We start from the raw sequence: 24,501 nt of genomic DNA, 5'->3' as shown, positions 1-24,501 counted from the left end.
TAATCAGAAGAAGTTTTATTATTGTAATTTATGCATATGTCTGAAACAATTACTCACAAATAAACTGAGTAATGTATCCAGGAGCCTCCCACAAAACGAGGTTCCAACCAGAGTGGAATAGCAAAGGTGAAAAAGAAGTAGCTCCTAATTCACTAACATGGGAGATGTGCAGTAGATAGATTGACAAAATAATAGACTAATAAATAAATAGGTGACATGTAATGCGGTAAAAAATAAGTTAAATGTGAACGTAAGATTGTCCTGTATAAGTCTAGTGAGTCGCCAACATGGTTAAATGTATATGTAAGATAGTCCTATATAAGTCTAGAGAGTCGTCAACATGGTTAAATTTGAGTGTAAGATAGTCCTATATAAGTCTAGTGAGTCGTCAACATGGTTAAATATGAGTATAAGATAGTCCTGTATAAGTCTACTCAGTTGTCAACATGGTTAAATATGAGTGTAAGGTAGTCCTATATAAGTCTAGAGAGTCGTCAACATGGTTAAATGTATATGTAAGATAGTCCTATACAAGCCTAGAGAGTCGTCAACATGGTTAAATGTATATGTAAGATAGTCCTATACAAGCCTAGAGAGTCGTCAACATGGTTAAATGTATATGTAAGATAGTCCTATATAAGCCTAGAGAGTCGTCAACATGGTTAAATGTATATGTAAGATAGTCCTATATAAGCCTAGAGAGTCGTCAACATGGTTAGATGTATATGTAAGATAATCCTATATATAAGTCTAGAGTGCCGTCAACATGGTTAAATGTATATGTTAAGTCTAGTGAGTCGCCAACATTGTTAAATGTATATGTAAGATAGTCCTATATATAAGTCTAGTGAGTCGCCAACATGGTTAAAAGTGAGTGCAGTAACAGCATTTATGTTTACAGAAATTGCCACTAGAGTTCTCCACCGGATGGAGTATAAAGTAAGCTTACAGCCTATTTTAATGGCGGCTCACAAGTCTACATTGTGCCCATTTCTCTTTTATCTATTTCACGATTAAACAGTACAAATTCTGAAGTTTTTTGTTTCTGTTATCGATAATTGTGTAAAACAGGAAGTATTATTCCAAAAGAAATATTATTTATCGTATTTTTAAGGAGAATTTTTTTTTCTTGCTTAAATCGAAAGTTTATCAAATACCTATGGGAGAAATGTTGAGAAAAAATTTTTAAATTAATTATTTCATTGAAATTATTGAGTTCAAAGTAGTGGCCAATCACAATGCAGTACGGTCGCAGGCAGTGGGCGGGTCACGCCCAACTCTAGTGTGATCACGCCCACCACTAGTGTAGTCACGCCCACCACTAGTGTAATCACGGCCTGTCTAATTTTTCTAAATCTTTTATTATTTTCTCATATTTTATTAACTTTTTTTTTTTGTTACTTGAGAAATAATATTAATCTTACGTACTCGTAGATATTGAGAAAAAATGCTAACAAATTATTCGAAATAAAAGTCGTTCTCAATTTTCATGGAATTTTACATTAAGTTAAGATCGTTTACGAATAGTTTCCGCCAATATTCGACAGTTTCACTTTACTTTCTCATGAAAAGAATCTCGTATGGACACTCACATGACTTTTTCTTAATATAATTTTGCGAAACTCCAGTACTGAAGTGAATTGATTTAGTGAAGTGATTCTTCCAGTCGGCCTATTTTGACCAAAACCATTGTTGCTTCCGCTGGAGTTAACTAAAACAAAATCACACCATTCATAGGGACCAATTTGAAGGAATCAGTTTTTCCGCACTTAGTGAACCTCAAAACGGTGAAAAATCAAAATAGAAAAATCTATACTTTCGCTACACTTTTTAGGAAATTAAACCGGAAAAACAGTGAAGTGTTCAATTCTATGTAAATTGCCGATTAAACTACATCAAATCGCATTAAAGTCTAATTTTTAAATATTGTATTAAAGTTTTGCAATGTTGTTCTTGACAGCCAACCAAGCTATTATTACTAAATACTTCCTGTTCGTGTGACGACGTCAACTAAAATCCCTGTCAACAAGTTATAAATAGCACAGGAGTGGAGGCCATATTGTGTGCCTCCTCCAATACTTGCCGACCGATTTATATGGAAATGTGTTAATTACGCGGGACACCCCGCCTGCTATTGTTTTGCCCTACTGAAGGATAGGGCCGTCCCATCCTGGGACAACAGCATTTGCTAGTCCTGGCCCCCTCTCTGAACACTTCAGTTCACTTCCTTTACCAATTTTCCCTTTTAATAATTTCTCTTCTTCGTCTTCTGCAAAATATAAAACATCTTTTCTTTTTGGTCCAATCTTCTGTGAACTCCAAAGACAACTTAATTGCTTATTGCTTTTTAGATTCAAAATTTAATATTGGTTATTGCAGATCTGCAGTTTTTTTTTTTTTCTAATAAACTCCTTTATTTGGGACATTCTAAGAAGAGATGGGCTATGGGTGAAAGTGTATTTTCAGAGTGACGTAGTTTTGAAACGCTTGAAAAATTTTGAGTTTTAAAACAATTTATCTCAAGATAAAGTTCCACCAGGTTTTTTTTGGCCCACTCTATTAATTTATATCAATTACCAGTGAAGAAATTATCCCGCTTATCCCGCAGGGTTGATTAATGGGTCGGCTGATGAAGTCAAGTTGTTTATAAGGCACCAATTGTTTTATAGTCACCCAAAGGGAAGTTGATGAATAGAAGGCTGTGGTGATAATGAAAGGGAAAGCTACAGCAGGAGGACGGTGCAAGTCAAAGATGTTACCGGGGAGTGGGGGAACAATACTCCTTCAGGATCATCAATCTAGCCGCCCCCGGGGACGGGCAAAGATATCCTCAGTAGGGTGTTGACGACGAGTTGTACGGCGCCAAGCTACTGGATACGTACGGTTCAGTGAGGGTGTGCGTGTGTAACATACGCCAAACTTGTGTCCATGTATGTGCGGTGTGCTAGCTACAGCAAGAACAAGAGGAACAAGAACAAAGAGGAAGTGGTAATTAACTGACCCCCCCCCCGGAAACTCCTCTGATTGATAGCTTGTCACATAGTGGGGTCCTCGCTAAAGGAAAAAAAAGAAAAAGGAGCTTTCAAACTTTCCCAGTTTTTCCTCACTCTTAAATCCTGCAGATTTTCCATTTTCAGTTTTTTTTGGGGGGGACCTACTGAATACGACAAAGTTGTTTCAAGAAAATGGTATGCTGTGTCTCTACGTATACCAATTGAATTCAAGAACACTTTTTCAGTGTTATTACAGTCGACTCAACGATAATTCGAATTTAAATCGAAATTAATGTAAATCGAAAAAATGCAGTGTATTTCGATACGCTGGATAACTCGAAATCCTTTTCCCTTAACAACAGGGGGAGAGAAGGCTCTATAATTCGAACGAGGCCACCTTCCCCTCTTTATAATTCGAATTTTCCCTAGTAATGTTTACTTCTCATTTTCCGTTTATCGTTCATTTTCTGCGTAATGTTTCCTTCGTTTCAGCCCAGTTTAACTTACTGTGTCCGACAAAAAGAAAATTATCGCGGCCGTGAAAAGTAGAGTTCGAAAAGAAAAGATATCGCCAAAACTTTCAATATTCCACCGTCAACGTTTTCTACAACTCTAAGTCACTTGACTAAGTCAAGTCACATTGAAACAAAAAACTGTTCTTCGTTTTTTTAATTAGGTACATATGTATATTATTATTTATTGAAATGTTAATACATATGTAATTTTTTTGTCGTTTCCATTATTTTTACTTTTTTACTCGAGGCTATATATGTCTAAAACTTAGGTAAGCTCATACGTATTTTCAATATACATATGTACATTGTACATACATATGTACATAATAAAAACTCTTGATAATTCGAATTTTTTTCCCCCCTTCTTGATAATTCAAACTTCTTGATAATTCAAAGTCTCGATAATTCGAATTTTTCTTGTAGCCCCTTGGATTTCGATTTATTGAGAGTCGACTGTATATGAATTTTTTTCAAACCCTCTAATTTTTTAATTAAAAAATTCAGGAGGAAGTCATGTGAGGGGCTACAACTAATTCTTTTTTTCCAAAGAGATTAAAAACAAAGTCTGAATAATAACCATTCCAGAAATTTCTATAACAAAAAAAAAACAGAAAAAATAATGAATAACCACGCTACGCGTCCTGGTGATAACATAACGTAATGATTATCTAAATGATTTGGATTGTATAAATTTGCAGAATTTTGCTAAGAGTCAAGAGTCAAGGAATTCTAATCTCACTATTTCCGTACTTCAGGTTATTTTTTATCTTTACCTTTATAGCTCCGGAACTGCGTAGAAAATTTATAACAGAAATAGAGAAAACCGGATATAGTGTTCACTAAACATTTTTATGACCAACCATAAAATAAATAAGATCAATTTCTATTGGTCGAATTGCAATAAAAAAAAGAAGATAAAAATCCGAAGTCATTCAATTCTAGCGTTTTGGTTGGTTGGAAATGGTTTAGTAGTTACGTCAGAATTGTACGCAGTAGACACAAGATGTTCTCAAAAATCTGGGATCCAATAATAAAATTGATTGATTTCACTTTATTCTCAGTTATTGTCAGGGGAAAATCTTGATTTTCTGTAAACCGCTGCCATAAAAGCGACGAGTATTCAATTAAAAAGCCACATTGTGAACGTAAAAAGGCGGACCTTAGTTATGTTGATGCGCCTTAAATCATTAATAAATAAATAAATAACATTAATCAAACTTAACTTTCTGTTTGAAGATAATGATTTAGTGTGACGTCAGATTCAGTCTGTATGTGAGTCTTGTTGCGAACAAAGTTATAACCGGAAGATTTAATCATCTCCAGTCCCACTTTGGAAAGTAGATCGGCGGAAGTAATCTGAACAATTACTGATAATAACAAGTTAGTTCCCCAAGATCGTTCACATAAACCCTGGATCTCCAACAGGCACTGATATCAGCTGTAACATATATATATATATATATATCTATGGAATTATCTAACTTCTATCTCTTAAGTTTTATTGGTCAAAGAAGAGGAAGCAACATTCCTTAAATCTTACCAGTTTGAAATATCGTACCAATATATCGATTCCAAGAAGAGAAAGAGAGAGAGAGAGATGAGCCAATACTCTTTCCAACAAATTGCCCTTACTGAGCGTAAACACTTCCTTCTTTGAAAGAGTTCATTAAAAGGGAAAGATTATCAAAGAGAGTTTTGGGAGATACCAGATAATTGACTGATCGTTTACTTTTACTTATTATACATTGGAGTTTTAGGAGCAATATGGTGACCGTGATGAGTTTGAATTTGGAGTTCTTTTTTTTCTTTACCGGAAGTAACCATTTTGAGGACACACAAAGTACGAAACAGTGGTTTTTACAAAATTTATTTCCTGATTGTATCAATCAGTCGTGTCTCTTTAGATTGTTTATGACTGGAGAACATTTAGATCTACAGAAAGGCTTTATTTTTGGAAGGGAGGAAGGAAATGCGATGTTCCATTGAAGTTTAATTACGTATATCGGAACTCAAGTGAGTGCCCACACCGGATTCTATTTTTTACTACAATAATCCAGAAATTATACACAAACAAAATAACTTTACTTATTCATTGAGATACTTATTCGATAGCACTTTTAATAGCGTTCCACTAAGCGCTCACAACGATCACGCTCACGACCGCGGTTTTGCCCGTTCCACTTGCTTGCGAACGTTACAATCGAAAACTCAAGTGGAATGGACTATGGGGCGTTTTAACCGTTCATGTAAACATTACAAATGGCGACCTCGAAAATAAGTCAGAAGATTGAAGAGGTTGTTTTTTAATTTTAACCCCGTTTATAAGCAGTTATAATAAACTTTATTAATTATTGGTAAAGTTGACTTATATTAAAAATATACTCGTATATATATATATAATTCAATTTTTTATATTACATTTTAGTGGAGTATTTATAAAATTTACGTTTAAATAAAATTAAAATGTCTTTTGTGGCAACAGTAGGATATTTATTAATGCAACGTAATAATGCTTTAGAAAGTTATTCATCTAGTTCCGATGAAAAGTGGAATGCAATTTTACAAAATCGCAATGGTGAAAAGCGAAAACCTAAGCCACGTATTATTAACTATCAAAGTGTAATTGGTCGATATTCAGTGATTTAGTATGTAAAGGGATAAGTAATTTTTCATTTTATTATTTTTTTTTAGACTTTCGAGAAACACATTCAATTATTTACATGAGATAATACTTTCATTTATCTGATATAATTTTGTTCGGTCGCCATCTTTGCTTTTAAAAATTGCGCCAAATTTCTGAACGCCCACTTCGACCAAGCTCTTAAGGTGGGGCGTTGTGAGCTTCGCGTGAGCGAAAATAATGACGTCATTAGGGACGTTTTCGCCACGGCCACTATGACCGCGGCTGAAGGTACATTTTGATCGTTGTGAGCGCTTAGTGGAACGCACTCATAGTTGGATGTGGAATTGCTGATTGAATCGCTGAAGATGGGTTGAAAAATCATAAACGGAATCATGAATGAAAGAAAAAACCAAACCTTGTTATAAGGCCAAACTTATTTCCTAGTTTTCATTAATTGTATTAATTGTGAAACATGGCGTTTTTACTAATTAAGTTTGTCACCCACTTCTGACTAAACAATAGCAAGTTATACTTATCAGCAAAGTTTATGGGGGGTGGTTTATAATGTGAGAGCACCAATAACAATTAGTGGGTGTGTTAACAAAGCAATCGTTACCCACGGGCGGAATTTATCGATTAATGATTTGTTCAATTTCCATCATCATTATTAAAACTTTTGGGTAAACAAAAGGATTTGAATCGATTCCAAAAGTTCGCTCTCCGATTTTGTCAAGGATTTTCTTTATTTGTAGAATCGATTGAAACTTTTTAAATTTAAGGTAACTTCACTGAGTTGATGAAAAAATATTAACGAAATGGTACGGTGTACCATTAAAGTGAACGGAAGTAGAAAATGCGCATAGAAATGAACGTCTTCCGTTACCCAGTCAGTCTTGGGCGAAGCAGTTAAATGAGGAAGTCTAGGGCTAAGAGAAGGCGGCCAAGAAGGAAGAATCTAAGCCGAAGTGGTTAAGCAAGGCCCAATCGGTCCCCTGGGATCCCCCTTTTCTAAATACACAGTGCCCGTGGGGAAGAGGGTTCAGACAAAACTCCAACTGGGTTCTAGCCTACAGACCTTCTCTTGATTAAAAGATAAAGTGGGGTTCTGCCGTCGCTTTCAGAGCGGGGAGAAAAGCAAAAAAAGAAGAGCGGAAGACAATCAACACAATTTTCTTTTCTTAACTCGCACAAGCCTCGGCAAAAAATGGATTCCTAACTACCAAGTACCAATCTTCGGCCTCTTGGTACAGTTTTTCTCTTTGCCCCAATTAAATACCACTATTTAGTTATCTTTGAAAAATATTTTTCATTTCCTTCTCCTAGTACTGCGATCGAGTGCGATTTCCGTTATCAAGTTTGCACCGGAAATAGATGCCCTGAACACTTGTCAAAACAAGTTTGGTGAGCAACACTCTCAAACCTTGCTCTTACTTCAGTACTCACAGCAGGAAGTGACCAATTTTCAACTGTAGTACCTAACCGAAGTGGCCCTTTTAAGGGAAACCTAAACTCCAAATTTCCCGGAACCGTCCTAAACTAAAGATTTACAAAACAGTAGTTAGTTTGCCAACTTGGTACTTCCTGTGTAGCGATTTACTTAGCCAAGTCCCCCATGAGGTTACGCAAACAAAGTATAAAGTTTTAAGTTAGTGCTTTCTTGATTACTATTATTATTATTATTGTTATTACTATTATTGAGGGGATGTGTGGAGGGACTCTTGCAGACCCAGGCTCTACCCTAGCTGTCCCTTGTTTAGCAAGGTGTTGTGATTTTTTTTACCGAGGGGGAAAAATGCCGCAGACACCTTCCAGATTAAGACTAGGTGTGTGGGGTTCTACCCACTAAAAAACCCACTTCCTCTTTAGGATAACGTCCACCCCGGAACCGCCATAAGCATTACTTCAGGGTGGTGGCTCGTATTGAATGCAAATTGGACTGTAAATTAGCAAATTTTCTGTGCCGTAGATCTTATTGAGACGGTCTAGCTCCTTCCTCTTAGTTCTTAGCATAGACCTAGACAAAATAGGAAACTTCCTTCCCATAGGTCTAGGCTAACCAGCATAGTATCCACTATGTTGTGCGGTGAGAGCGGACCAGTTCTTTCTTGCAGTCTCGCTCTTTTCACCGCCCATCTTTCACATTCGGAGAACGTATAATTCACATCATCGTGAGCTGAATCCCCGAACATATAATCTTGTGTAGCTACCTTACCCATTTTGCCAAGAAACGAGCAAAAGTATCCATAGCCGGTGTTGTGATTGGAAGCTATGGGTTTGCACACGTGTCATCCCAGCTCAAGTGGTACAAGGAAAGAGGAAGAATCTTGATAGTGGGCGCTAATGCCCAAGGCAGTCGATGCGCCCAAAAAACAAAATTATTATTGTTTTTTGAGAACTGCTCACATACAGTTCTCAAAAGTGTTCTATAAAGCACCTTTTTTGGACCCTGGGGACCTGAAACGTACATTTTTCTGTAAAAACAAGTGATCAATAATTTGACCCGATTACCTGGTGATAAAAAGTAGTAATTTGAGTTAAATAATAAAAAGAACGAAAGACTGCAATCAGCTGTTTAACAATTAGAAAAGAAAAAGAACTAACATACGATTAGGTTGCTGAAAACAACAAAAAGCCTGGAGAACAAGTAGTTCTCCCCAGTAGTGAGGAAATCAGAATACTGGCGCTCCCCTCCAGCCCCTCCACCAATATTAAGTCAGGTGTTAAGATAAAGGGGACCTGTGGGGGGTGGTGGTGGTGGTGGTGAGAAACCCCCCCTAGATTGTGACGCGGTCGACTGAATAGCGAAGCGAGCGCTATCTACGAGCAGAATGTGACGTCGACGGCACCGGAAATAGAACTAATTTCCTGCCGGTTGGTGAACGTCACCATTTCTCTTCACAGATAAGAATATGGTTCGTCTATGGGGTATTATATAAGTTAACGCTAAGATTTGTACCAAGTTGACACGTCTAATAATATTATATATAAAATATAACAACTCTATTAGAAATTATGTTATTTTATAGATAGAAAATAGTACAAAAAATAACTATAATACAAACATTAAAGTAGCAATATTATTTCGACAAATTGATTTTAATTATTTTGCGAAAATTAATAAAATACAGTAAAATAAATTATTACAGATGTTTGATTCTGTATAGATCCATTAAAGTAAAGTAATCGCCTATTTCTTCAAGCGGGGCTTAACGTCAAACTACCAATTAGGTGTCGTGGACGGAGGCGACTAGCAAACATACTTTACTATAAATTTCTTTTATTAACCATTAAATAAAATGCAAAGCCTAAGACCGGGGAATCGAACCCACTAAACCAACAATACATCTTAGCATTGCGGGTCTAGCCTATAACCGCCTAACATACTTTACTACAAATTTCTCACATTAACTATTAAATAAAATCCAAGGCCTAGAGACCGGGGGAATCGAACCCATTAAACCAACAATACATCTTAGCATTGCGGGTCTAGCCTAGAACCTCCTAACATACTTTACTACAAATTTCTCACATTAACCATTAAATAAAATCCAAGGCCTAGAGACCGGGGGAATCGAACCCACTAAACCAACAATACATCTTAGCATTGCGGGTCTAGCCTATAGCCGCCTAACATACTTTACTGTAAATTTCTCATATTAACCATTAAATAAAATCCAAGGCCTAGACCGGGGGAATCGAACCCACTAAACCAACAATACATCTTAGCATTGCGGGTCTAGCCTATAACCGCCTAACCTACTTTACTACAAATTTCTCACATTAACCATTAAATAAAATCCAAGGCCTAGAGACCGAGGGAATCGAACCCACTAAACCAACAATACATCTTAGCATTGCCGGTCTAGCCTATAACCGCTGGGCTACCGTGGCAGTTTTTATATTTTTCACGAGTATACTCGTCAGACGTGTTTAACTGGTTAAAGAGTATCAGTGCCCGTAAAATATTTGAATTAAGGATTCAATTAGCGAGGAAATTGGTCCAGAACAGAAAAAAAACAACCATCTTTTTGCCAACGTTTCGACAAATTTTTATTGCCTTCATCAGGGCGTCTTCCTTACTTCCTGGTTATTTATAAGTGCAGGTAAACTATCTTTTTTTTTTTTAGTACAAAGTGCAAGTTTTTAGAAAATTCAATTACGTAATTGCGATAAGAGGATAAGTTGTACCGTGCTAGATTTTCATCTTGCGTACTTCCGTCGCAAAAATTAATTTTATAAAGCTTTAATAAGATTCTAATACTACTAATACCTGTATTTAGTGAGTAAAAACATTCATTGCTATAATAGAACATCTTGAAAATGTTTCAAACTTATTACTCTGTACTAAGTTACAATTTTTAGTTAGGTACCAGTATTTTGGTAATACTATTAACTAAAATAGGGGCTACCCAAACACGAACAGACCCGGAGTCACACTTGTAAAACGTAGTTGTTAGTGAAACTATTGCTCCTACTGTTTTGTATGGAGGCCTTTGGTTAATCCCGAGGAGTGTATTAGTTTTTGGTGGGGGCAGAATTGTTTCTGCAGAACCCCCCTCCCCCCACAGTAACCATTTACAAAATGGGTGAAGGTGTAACAAGATAGAAGTGTGGTGGAGGTGGAGGTGGTGGAAAGAGAGAGAGAGACGGGTGAAAATTGGAGCGAGAGCGAAGGAAGTAAAAGCAAGATGGCGGAAGGTAAGTTTAACCCTTTTAGTTGTTGTGGCGAACATGCTCTTGGCTCACAAACATAGTTCTTGATTAGAACTTAGGTTCTACCGGACAAAGATGCCATAATTTAGTGGGCATGGAGGCGGCCCAGCCCAGTTTGCTATGTCTTGTACCACTAGTACGAAGGAACTTGGCATCACAACTTGGCGTTTGTGATCTGACTGTACTCTCTAATTAACGCTAATGTTTCAAAAACCTGCATCCGCTGGTTAACTGTGCGGATGACACTTCTCTGAACAATAAAGTTTTCATCTTTATTGTTAGAGGCACCCTTAAGTTTTGGGTGTTGATAGTTCGGATGGCACAATCTAGTTTATGTCTTTAGCCCTCGAAGAGGAAGTGAAAAATATGTTGTGATCGTGCACAAGTCTTCGAAATTGTGTGTCACCAGAAATAGCTCCTCTGCAGGAATACTAATAATGAAAAACAAGACGCTTCTACGTGGTATGTAAATTAAGTAATGAGACTGATTTTTTAAAAAAATTTTATTCAAAAAGAATTACCAATTCTATATTGTCACCTTCAAAATAACTTCCTTCTGAAGCCACACAGCGCTGGAGACGTTTCTTCCACTCCTCATAGCAGTGCTCGAACTCCGATACTGGAATAGCCTTCAGCTTGGTCGGTTACAGCCGTTTGAATGTTTTCGACTGTCCCAAAATGAGTCAACCTTGAGGTGATTTTTCAACTTCGGGAAGAGAAAAAAGTCACAAGGACTCCAAGTCAGGCGAATAGGGTGGCTGTGAGGAGCCACAGGAATGTTTTTTACAGGGCCAAAAACTCTGGTTTATTGAAATTGCTGTGTGTGACAAGGAGCATTACCCGTGATGCAACACCCACTTGTTCCTTGATGTTTGGTCTCACACGAATGACCCTTTTTCGGAGTTTTTTTCAAGAACCTCTCTCGGTAAAAGAAGTGTTTTGATTGACCGTTTGACCTTGAGTTAGAAACTCTTTGTGGACGATTCCGTGGATATTGAAAAAACAAATCAGCATGCATTTGATCTCTTCGACTTCGGCCATCCTTGCTTTTTTTGGACCTTAGAGAGGGTTGAAGTGTGCCACCACTCCATGCTCTGGCGCTTGGTTTCTGGGTCGTACTCGAAACACCCAAGACTCGTCACCAATAATTGACACGTTCCAGAAAATGGGAGAACTCATTTTTTGGACAGTCGAAAACATTCAAACGGCTGTAACCGACCAGCTGAAGGCTATTCCAGTATCGGAGTTCGAGCACTGCTATGAGGAGTGGAAGAAACGTCTCCAGCGCTGTGCGGCTTCAGAAGGAAGTTATTTTGAAGGTGGACAATATATAGAATTATAATTCTTTTTGAATAAAAAAATTAAAAAACATCAGTCTCATTACTTAATTTACAGACCTCGTACTTCATTTCGTTATAAACTAACCCCGGGTTTGGTCGAAGAGGATAATATTTAACTTATAAAAGCCGCAGATGGTGTTTTATATAGTATATTTAATTCTAGGAGATATCCTTTGGTTGATGGCGATAGAAGGGATGAGAGTACATCAGCGAATAAGAAGTTCAGATAGATGGAGGTATGGGTGGATTTGCCTTTGTGGCGGCCCTTTTCTTTTTCCCCGTGGAAGCTGAGAGTACATCATCTCCCAGTGGATAATGATATTCCAAGAGCATGGCTGTAAACAGAAACAAGGAGAGTAAGGGATTGCCAAGGTATCCGCCTCTCTCTGTCTCTGACTGTGCACTGACTAGCATCATAGCCCCAGAAGGGGGGAGCTCTCGCCAAGAGCAGATAGCTCTGAATAATGCGCTATTACCTCTACTAACACACTCTCATCTACCATCTAACCATCTCCAGGAGACCAACAGGGGAGTAAAAGTGGCTAAACATCCCTCCTTCCCACACAGCATCCAGCATCTCTCTCTCTGTATACACCAAGCAATAGAACATCCATTGTATCGATGAGGTTTTTATGTAAAACTTATGAGCCGTTTTACTCCTTTATTGCGGCTATAATTCTTTATATAAAAAGATACGTCCCAAATCTTCCAGGTAAATATTGTTTTACCTGCAAGGGAAGCCATCGCTTCAAAGCCCATCAGTAATAAATAAATATTTAATAAATCCAACAGATTGTTCTGAATTATTGAAAGTTTTCCCTTTTGACGTGAATACGTCTTTAAATTTGCTATCATATGGAGGCAATCCAAAAAAACCTAATGATAACAAAATCGGGGGATACAGTTTGGCATTATAGTTTCGAATCTATCGTCTACATCCAAAATTAAATTAGACTACTGGATAGCTAAAGGATCAAAGAATTCATTAAGATAAGCGAGGACTGTGACGCATCGCGCGCGGTGAAGGGGGAAGCGCCGCCATTTTGAGATCATTTTGCTGCGTATCGAGATTTGCAATTAGTATAACTTTTGACTCGGAGTAGCTACGATGTTCGTTTAAGTTTTAATCGTCAGCTGTCGCCACAATCTATCGATTGTATATAAAACATTAGTGTAAAATAGTTACAGTGAATATAGTAAGGTGTTAGAATAAAAAAAATATCATCAAAAATATATAATATCGGCCTATACGCATCGTAAAGCCAATACCAAATATTTCTATTTACTCTCTCACTCGCTACAGTAATGCGTAACAGGAAGTAAATTTGAGAACGGATCAAATTTTCCATTTCCCATTTTCACAGGATCATATCCGTTTTAAGGTTCCCGGAGTTCAAACAGGTATGTCTGTCTGTCTATCTGTGGAATTTTAGGCCAGCTAAACTCAAAACTATGACTTTACAGGAAGTACAAAAAAAAATTTAATACTACCCTTAGGTGCTGCTATACCGTTGGACCCGGAAGTACATCAAAAACTTTTGGATAAAATCAACCAACCGGAAGTGCCGGAAGCGCTCAGCGGTTTGACCGCATTGCGCAGGGCCCAAAGAATGCTTCTGCCAGTAGCGCTAAAAGCAAAAGAATCAGACAGTTTTTTTTTTTTCTCTCATTTCCTCTCATAAGAAAGTAAAAATACGTATGTACCACGGATGCGAGATCCCGAGAACTGACTGTCGCCAGGCTAAGGAAATTCTTGGCCTGTCAAAAAACGGCTATAGTTGGTTTTAGCAGGTCCCGGATCCCGGCCAGTTGGTTCAGGTTGGTTGAGTGGACATGCGAATTTAGCGTACCATCTTTACAAATGCGACCTTACCCAGTCATGGCCAATCTGCGTCGGTTGTGGTGAGTCCGATGAGCCTGTGCGGCACTTTGTAGAGGTGTGTCCAGTTTATTCTAAAATTAGATTCCTCGTCTTCAGAAGATCAAATGTCTCCCTACCGGAGATTGTAGCATGTGGTAATCTTTACCAGAACTCTCTAGGTTTATTCCAGTGCACTAGGCGATTGAGCTGCCATGCTCACCTAGTGTCCTGTTGCTACTTTATTAGTTTATTATATTAGCATCTGGCAACCTTTAGCCGGATTTGTTGGTTTTGAAGCCCCGTTATCTCTCATGAGATGATGGGTGGGCGGGGAACAATGGCCATTTTGGATTGCCTGCGTTCCTTCCTGCTTTTTGGTGGAACCGCCCTTCTAATACAGAATCTAATCTACAAACAAAAATGCTTAGTTACAGGAAATTTGATCAGTTTCAGTGTCTGTTCGTGTGTGTGATTCACACAAGATTTTTGCTTTTTTTTTACAGCGGAAGTAGGTCGAGGAAAAACAGGAAGTGCGTTTCCGCGAAAAAGCTTCTCCAGGTTGCTTTTTCTGATCCCCTTTTTTTTTGTGTTATTCTCCAACCGCATTGTGTGTATATTAACTTTGTGGGAAAAATGATAGAAATGAAAAGATTTGGAGAAAAAGTTTTTGGAACCGGAAAGAGAATGTGGAGACAAAAAAGGAAGAAGTATTTTGTGATCTTGCCTTACTGTAGCATGGGGGGAGGACACAGGAACATCTCAGAACACCAACAACATTGTGGCTGTTGCTAGGCACACAAACCTGTTCAGACAGGAACATCGCCAGCTAGGACTCTGCCGCCTAATACGCCTAAAAAACTCTTTTACTATTTCCAAGTCTTTACCAACAAAAACCCTTCTTCATATGGCCAACATCCCAAAGCTCATTTTGTTAAGTCTAGCCGAAAAGCATTCTCCTATATATACACAAAAGGTGTACGCTTACATACTGTGCGTATATAGGATACATATACGTATAGTATATATACGCACAGATACCCGCTAACAGCAGCACTCCTTATACCATATTGAAAGTTGTCGCCTACTATCTGCCCCCTAATATAAGCACCCCGTTCGACCCAGTTCACTGCTTTGCTCTGTACATAGGACACTCTAGAATAGCTTTACACAGCTTTGCTTTCAGCTTTCATAACAGGGTTCAACGTTTCCTTCATTTACCTCCATTCTTTTGTTCTATATAGTATCCTTAATTATATATATACAGAGTCCAGGCCAGAAGTCTATGGTTTGAAAGCTAAATCAAAGGATTTACAAGGTAAGCAGTAAGCAGCGTAAAATTGGTGGATTCTGGATAAGTATGAAGTTGGGGGGTAAGGGAACTTAGCGCAGAGGCACGATGTGGCTCGCTTAGTACCTCAACAAGAACCTTGGACAATTAGATTAGAAGAGCTAGACCGGACACCCAACTATAGATTATAGAGTGCATTAATGTACCTGGATTTAATTGATACAAAAACTCCACCACATAATGTAGAATCGTAAACCAAAATCTCTTAACTGCGTTAACATTACAGAATTACTCATTATTTTAAACTTCTATTTAAAAAAACGACGCGCGGTTCTATGGTGGATCCAATACTTTTGGAAATGGTACCAAAATTGAGGATCTGCCCCCTACAAACAATTTTATTCTCGCACAGACAGTGCTAAATAAAATTTAGTTATAACTAACTTCTATTTCTTATTATTAACGTTGTTTATTTTTTAATTTAGTCACAAGTTTTATGATAACAATAACAGATAGTCACAAGAAATCAGTTGAAATTTGACTATGAATACTAAGAGAGAGATAATAAATTTGACTATAAATATTGAGTGAGAGATAATAAATTTGACTATGAATATTGAGACTGGAGGAAGTGTAATGCGACGAAGAGTGAAGGTGATGTTTTGCGACATCTTCTATAACCTAAACACCTCTACCAGTAGTGAGCGTTGCCCGCCTTGGGCTTTACTTAGGACCGAAGACTTTCTTGGAACCCCCCACACTAGACTTAAAAGAAGAGAACTAAACAGACGCTATCGACTACTTAAAAGACTCTTAGACGACAGATCAAAACTCTCTCTGGACAACAAAAGACTGATTTATACTTCTATTTTGAAACCCATCTGGGCCGTATGGAATAGAGCTGTGGGGTTCAATCAAACGCTCCAATCTCCGTAAGGATTCAATCTCTTCAATCTAAAATATTTCGAACTATTGTAAACGCTCCATTTTATGTCTCCAATCTCTGGACTATACACACTGACCTTAACATTCCTTTTATCGCACAAGTTGCTGAAAACAAGATACAGGAAACTATCCACTTCAGTCTGCAATCTCATATAAATTCTCTAGCTCCAGAATCTTTCTTCTAGAACTCTTCCTGATAACCTGGACAAGACGCCTTAAAAAACAGTGGCCTCGTGATCTCCTCTCCAGTGAAGAGAGTGACTAGCCATATAATATTTGGGAGTGTTACCACTGCGTAACTTCTCCACTCGTAACCTTATCATTTGTTACTCGGTTATCACTGTTGCTAACGCGCTGATTGTAGCATAAATAAACGCAAAATAAAAGAATATTGAGAGACATAATATATTTGACTATGAATATTGAGAGACAGATAATATATTTGACTATGAATATTGGGAGAGATAATAAATTTGACTATGAATATTGAGAGAGATATTAAATTTGACTCACCTTTCCATCAGGACTGCACACTTTGATCCCAGTCAGAGAAACAACTATCAGCACCGGCTTCGGACGAGCTGATGTCTGTAATAAAACAAGGGATAATTGTTACTTTCATTTGGTATCGCACAATAAAGAAATAAGGATAGAGAATTACTGAAGTTTATGAAATCTTGAGGAATAAATTAATTCCATTATTCTTATTTGTTTTCAAATGAAAGGAAATCCAGGAAGATTGGGCACCATTTCCGCCCAAATCTGACAGGATATTCCTTTATTTCTGTGTTTAATATCTCACTTACACTCAGGAATTGTAGAAAAAAAGTTCTCAGAGAAAGAAGTAGAAGACACAAGCGGTAGCCCTTTATTAAAGGGCCCAAGGGGGATCTCGATTCCTCCTGTAAAACTACCTCTTGGATATCCCCAGGGGAAGCTACTAAGCGGCAGACAAATGGTCCACAGTTTGTAATCTTCAAGACAGTCATAAAGAGCTGCTGTTCATGTTTTGTGTATTAGTTTCTACTTTGGAAAATTAACACTTTTCTGGAGTTTCCTTTACTTCACCATGCTGTCTTTGTACCCAGTTTGATGCTGTGACTGGAAGAAAAAAGAGTCCCCCAGACTGGAGAAATAAACACGAAACAATAAGTCTTTATGTTAGAACAAATTGTTCCTTTTGTAAACTCTTCTTTTATCTTGAAATCATTTAGGAGACTGCACGAAGATTTAAATAGGACCAAAGCTGATCCATCAGCAGGCTGAAATTTGACAGGATTCTCCTCAGAACTTTGAGATGATAAGCGGGGTATGCAACGGGCCAAGTTAGTTACAAAGAAGGAAGTAATCATGTGTAGCAGGAAATCCTAGAAAAGTGCAACGATTTCCATCATCATTTACTCTCCCAACCAAAAAAAGAAGATCTGCGGTGGACACTCACATGACATCCTCTTACTAGGAATTCTCGAAATTCTAACTTACGAACCTTCTTCAAATTCTGAACATTTCGAATCAAATTAAATTATAACCAACATCCTCAGGAACTAACGTAAACCCAATTATTATTTTTTTTCTAGAAAAATTATGAATAAATAGACGCGTACGTATACAGGAAGTTAACTGACAAATCTAGGAACCAATTTACTAGAAAATCTCAAAGAAGTGGAAAATTCAAGACGTATTTCCTGTTCAGGAATTTTCTTCAAAAACTACAAAGAGATTTAAGCTACAAAATTGTAATCCTCTTTAGTTGGGTGTGCACAGAGACAGGATATTTGTAAAAACCGGTTTATTCGTACGCTAGGCAACTCAAAACAGATACTTCCTTCCGGTGAATTCTGGAAATCCGGAAATATGCACGATTACGATACTTTTTTTTTTTTTTTTTTTTTAAAAAAAGTAGTATGAAATCGATTTAGATTTTCTGAGTGAATGAATAATGAATAAATATATATATATTTTTTAATTTGTTTATTCATTTTGCAACTGAATCTAGTACAATAAGCAAAAGTGATGAGAGATAAAGTGATGAAAGAAAGTAAATACACGCGCATGTGCGCCAAGGGCGTGAGTGGAGTGAACGACGACCATCCAGTGATGGAAGCCGTTAGATCGCCAGATTGGCAAGCATACACAGCAACCATCCTAGGAGGTAGGCGTTAAATGTTGAGATGATCGCGTGGCCACCGTCGCTTTAGTCTGCGCTGTGGATTTGATGGAAGTGTTGTTGTAGACATGTTGTGGGATCAGAGGGATGTAATGACTGTGTAGATTTGAGTGGAGTTTTGTGTAACGAGATTGGGCTATTTATTTCTATAAATGTATACAAATAAAATAAATACAGAAGCATAATTGTATGATACATTTCAACCTTCTTAACAAGTGAGGAACGAGAAAGTTTAAGATGAGTAGGGTAGGAATGCAGGAGAGAATAGGATAGGAAAAACCTGCAGCCAGTGCAGAAAGTTGTAGAAGATTTTCTGAGTAGAATATGGGTGAAAATAGTGTGAAAATCGATTTAGTTTTTCTAACTAGAATAAGAGGAGGTAGTCTGAAATAGATTTAGATGCTTGCTTTTCTTTCGGAGATAGTCGCAATATGGATTTTCTTGAGGTTCTGAAGAACCTGTGTGCTTATCCGGTTTTTGACACATCCTTTTGAACGAATAATGATGTCAACAAGTTTTCTAGCGAGAGTTTAATTAAGGAAAATTTCCATAAGGAAATGTCGTTTGAATTTCCACACAATTTTTGGTAAGTATTTAATAGGAAAATTATACTAGATTAAGCAACCCATTAACAAAAGCTACAGAAGGGCTTTTTAGAATTAGAAGAAGGGCTATGTAAAGGAGAAAATGGTCTAATGCCCTGCTATACATTATGTATAGAGAAATAGATCTTTTACTGAATTAAAGTTCAGAATTCCATTGGTGGATTTAACTAAAGTTGAAGAAAGGGCACAAGGTAAGCTGATACTCTTTTTTTTCCTCCCTTTACGCCAATTTCCCTTTTTACAAGAATACCCTTTCACCGTTTTTAGAACGATGAACGGTAAGTTCATCGTGCAGGATGTAGCAAGGGGAGTGAAAGGTAGTGGAGTCACAGTTCGCTCTTTAATCATCAATACTAGGCAAGCAAGAAGGGCTTTTCCTTTAAAAGAAGAAGAAGAGGAGAGGTATGGCGCGCGGGTGTTAACACAAAGATATACTAACAGGGGCACACGCTAGGGCAACCCGAAGGGAATGGGGAAGAGAAAGAGTGGCATTTTAGTACCAAGTCTTTGGCTGGAGCAGAGGCGGCGGAGGGTATACTCTGAGGAAAATCAGGTGGAAACCTATGATGAAAAGCGCACACACACACACACACACTACAAAATCGAATTTTCCAGTAGCTAGTTAATCAGTACAACTTGATCAAGCTCCACTTCTGACAAAGTTCTCCCCCCCCCCCCACACCTCTTATAGTAATTCCCCTTTTTACAACATGCTCATTTATGGTTTCGAATCTGGTATGGTTCAGATTACCTGTAGCAGAAACCAAAAATATAGTTGCAAATACCTCATTCCATTTCCGCATGTTATTTTTTCTGCAAGTTTTTCCTAGAAATGTCCAGAGGGAAAAACCCCACTACAGCCCCTTCCCGAGAAATGCCCTAAACGATTTTTCCTTGAAAAACGATAAATAGAAAAATAATACATATATGTACATAATTTACATATGAACTTTTCAGTAAATCCATGGAGCCATGAACACTATTTAAATCTTTTTAATGTAATTACATTACATTCTCCCTAAGGCGAACTATTCTTCCACCCGTTTACCTAAATCTCACTCCTCTTCCCACAACAGATTGTGGTAAGTACCTAGGAGTCTTCATGGACCAAATGCCTAACCTGGGGAATCCACATAATAGACTCAAACGGGAAAGAACTGAACAGACGATTCTTTACTTCTCTCTCTAGACTTCTTGACAAGCGATTTAAAACTCTCACTACAGAATAAACGACTTATCTACACTATGATACTGAAACCTGCCTGAGGACTTACGGGAATGGTACTTAGAGGGCTCAGCCAAAGGTTCCAATATCAGCAGAATCCCAATCCTTCCAGTCGAAAACCCTCCGTCGAATCGCTAACGCTCTTTTTACTGTGTTTCTAATTATAACTCTTCATGGACTAAACACCTAACCTGAGAATCCACATACTAGACTCTAACGGGAAAGAACTGAACAGAAGATTCTTTACTTTTCTCTAGACTTCTCGACAAGCGATTTAAAACTCTCACTACAGAATAAACAACGTATCTACACTATGATACTGAAACCTGGCCAGCCAGACTTACGAAATGGAACTTTGGGGCTCAGCCAAAGCTTCCAGTATCTAGAAGAATTCCAATCCTTCCAGTCGAAAACACTTTGGAGAATCGCAGATGCTCCTTGCTTTGTTTCCAACCACTACCTTGCACCGAGATCACCTTTTTCACTTAGGTTTCAGAAGCTATAAGATCCCCGTTACATTAAATTCCACAACTTCAATTACCTCACATCCCCAATCCTCTAGTATCTCAACTTAACTACTCTACCAGGAAATCCTCCTCCAGGCGGTTGAAGCGCTAGTGGCCACGCGATCTTCTAAATGAAGTAAGAAGTGCCAGTCGACAATAGTTGGAATTGTACCACTTTGGGAGTTTCACCAACGTGTGAATTCTCCTCTCATGTATTCATGTATCTATTCTATGTATCATGTTGCTTCACAGCTTCACTTATTGCATCAACATACTGCAGTTGTGGAAATAACAAAACAGTAAAACAAAAAAATATCTTTTAACAAAACACAAATGGAAAAGGCATTTTAATTTATGCAGACTTGTTGTAACGTCACCACCATTACGTAATTAACAAAGAGACCTCTAGTTTATAAACCAGAGATATTGACAATGTTGACAGAATATAGCTCCAAAAAAAATTACCTTACTACTACGTCATTAAATTAGATAACAGTAATTGATTGAATTTTTACTTCTTTCCACAGATACCTTATTTCCCCCCCCCCCCCCAATAGCCATCTAAATATGATAACAGCCAATATTACCTTTCTATATTTCCTGACTAATGGAATGTATATACGAGTATATATTCCATATAGGCTTCATGTAATTGTATATGGGAGCTGGCACAAATTATTATGTATATCACATCTTCCTCTCGCCAATCTACAATAACAACCTGTATTATACCAGTACGTAAGGCTTTCCTCGCTTGGTTATGTATATAATATTATACATGATACAAATTCTGAATCATATAATATATATTCTCTGGCAATATATATATAAAATACAGGTATTTTTTTTATAAAAGAATGTGGCGTAACTAGACACTCAATTTTTTTATCGCTAAAAAAATTCTAAATTTAAAACAAATATATTTAACGAAAATAAGTATTCAGTTAAGTAAAATTGTTCAAAACCCTTCCAGAGAGAAACCTAACCTTCCCCAAAACTAACCTGAAAATGGATTTCCTTTGGTGAAAATTGAAGAAAAATTTTAGACTTTTTGTACATGGAAAATATAAAGTTTTTGAGAAATTCTTTGAAGGCCATTTTTATTTTTTGACGTGAATACGTCTTTAAATTTGCTATCATATGGAGGCAATCTAAAAAACCTAATGATAACAAAATTGGGGGATACAGTTTGGCGCATTATAGTTTCGAATCTATCGTCTACATCCAAAATTAAATTAGACCACTGGATAGCCAAAGGATCAAAGAATTCATTACGATAAGCGAAGACTGTGACGCATCGCGCGCGGTGGAGGGGGAAGCGCCGCCATTTTGAGATCATTTTGCTGCGTATCGAGATTTGTAATTAGTATAACTTTTGACTCGGAGAAGCTACGATGTTCGTCTAAGTTTTACTCGTCAGCTGTCGTCACAATCTATCAATTGTATGTAAAACATTAGTGTAAAATAGTGACAGTGAATATAATAAGGTGTTAGAATAAAAAATATAATCAAAAATATATAATGTCGGCCTATACGCGTCGAAAAGCCAAAACCAAATACAGAGATCATATACGGTTGGAAAGGGCTTCTCAAGAACAATCGAATGGTAATAATAAAACACCGTATGACCGACTCAAGCTGATGTGACATCAGTTTATGTAAATATTTGTTTCCTTGATTTCATCCTAAATACATAAATAAAGATATTTTATATAAAAAATATAACCCGTTACGTAAACGTATTCACGTACAACACACGGCCGTGCCCATGACACAGCCACAGGATTTTTTTTATTTAACCTTTATTTAAATTTTTACAACTGCACAGAAATCAATGCAATAAGTAAAACAGGTGGTCGATAATAGAGTGTACTGATAGGCTAGGCCAACAAGCACACATTGGCGTGACTAACTTGAACGACGGCCATCCAGCGATAGCAGTCGTAATATGCTGTAATAGCAGAAGAATCACGACTGTCACACTAGATAGCCGACGCTACATTCGCAGAGTGGTCGCGAGGACACCGACAATTCAACCGTCGTGGAGGATTAGTTGGCTGGGGGGGGGGGGAGGTTGAGAGAGGGCTTGGACTAAAGGATGCATGTGAGAGGATAGTTGGGAATGGCATTTTATGTAACGGGATTTGGCGACGACAGAGACGAAGGGAATTTTAAGGTCATTGTGGATAGTATGGTTAGAGACGTAGAAAGGAGCAGCATTGACTAGGGTACGTATGATTTTGGATTGAAGGGATTGGATTGACTTGAAGGCTATTGACTAGAAAACATTGATGAAAATGCATTGATGAAAAAAAGGAAATGCACACCTTAAAATGGTTCTTCCGGTAGAGAAAAGCGTTCTCATTTGACCTCCCTTTAGGTAGGAAATCTAAGCACTTCCATTTTCCAAGTTTAGGGAAATTGATAAGTTAAAAGGGTTCAATTGGAAAATAAGCTAATAAAGAAAATGGGGTTTCCAAAAATTTTTACGAAAGCCGGTTTGCTTTTGTATCTTGAAATGATATTTATGCTGGATCCTTAATTATATATATATATATATATATATATATATATATATATATAGGTGATGATTCACAGGAAAACCTAAGAAAATCTCAAAAATTTTCCAGAACAAAAAGTTAAAAATAAAAAACAACTTTTACGACATTAAAAGAAAGGTTATATTGTTAGGGTAAGGTTTTCTGCTTATCTTGATCGGGGCAGGGTTCATCTTAGCGCGTACATTCAGAGTAGTAGATGAAAACAGCTGTAGAGAAGTTTTAATCTATAGATGGCCGGAGGCTGACCACTGGACCAGGATAACACATCAACTGTGTGTAGCCTTACTAGCCGTTTTCCACTAGCCGTTCTTGGGAAAATCTCCTACACTGGGTTTTTTTTTTCATCTTCAACAGTACTTTCATTTCCTTCCCACGAATCATGTGGTCGTGTTTTCGTGTTTTTCCTTTTTTCCACATATTAAAACTATCATTTTTCACCATTTTCTTTTTTCTTTTTTCCCTTTTTTTCAGCTTCAGCTTTTCGATCAGGTTATTCCACTGGCAAGTGGAGATCGCACCAATAGACATAAACAACCTTACCAATATGGTGGGCTAAACCGGAAATTGGTCGCAATACTCTGCCAGCAGAATAGAAGATCTAGAATCTACATGGCATGTATGTTACATTCTGAATAATTTAGTTCAAGACTTGCTCAACTACAGAGATACAGAGATGCAGGATATAATAAATGTTCCAGTTTGATGATCTATAGAGTCAGTGAAAACGGATATTGCTTCTACAGTGTGAACGACACATTGATTTGTAGCATGGTCGATTACGTCACTTTAGATAATGAAAATTTACTGAAACTTTTCATGAAAATTATGGTAGAGAGCAGAGTAAATAGTGAGAAAGGATTTTCCTACTACGTAATATATTTGAGAACCTTGTTTAAAAAGGAAACGGAAACATGAGAACCCTTTGGGAAAACAGAGTCCTCTGTAGACCCAGTGTTAACCTAGTACACAGAAAACCCATGGCCATTTTCAAATTGATTTTAGTGCCCCAACCAGGGGGGATTTTCTTTTTTTTTTTTTTAATTTTAACATATTTTGCTGATAAATACTCGTAAAAGCTTAAAAATAGATCTTTTTGATGATTTAAGGCACATCATCATCTAAGGTTATTGGCGCCCGGAGATTTTTTTCAGTGCTCTGC

The 24,501-nt window shown here is 37.4% G+C and overlaps 1 protein-coding gene across 2 annotated transcripts in view; it reads right to left on the bottom strand.

The window, feature by feature from the left end:
- LOC141457862 (EGFR adapter protein-like) overlaps nt 1-24,501 on the bottom strand; it is a 454,378-nt gene that overhangs the window by 154,578 nt on the left and 275,299 nt on the right. For both annotated transcript variants that reach the window (XM_074135185.1, XM_074135186.1), the window contains one exon: nt 16,792-16,866. In XM_074135185.1, coding sequence (XP_073991286.1) covers nt 16,792-16,866 — 75 coding nt within the window. The remainder of the gene's footprint in view (nt 1-16,791; nt 16,867-24,501) is intronic.

Source organism: Rhodnius prolixus, unplaced genomic scaffold, assembly GCF_049639745.1.
Source record: "Rhodnius prolixus isolate KJV_2025 unplaced genomic scaffold, Rpr scaffold_5, whole genome shotgun sequence".
Classification (NCBI taxonomy): Eukaryota; Metazoa; Arthropoda; class Insecta; order Hemiptera; family Reduviidae; genus Rhodnius; species Rhodnius prolixus.
Note: the sequence above shows the minus strand (reverse complement) of the source record. Positions and strands in the feature narration are given on the sequence as shown.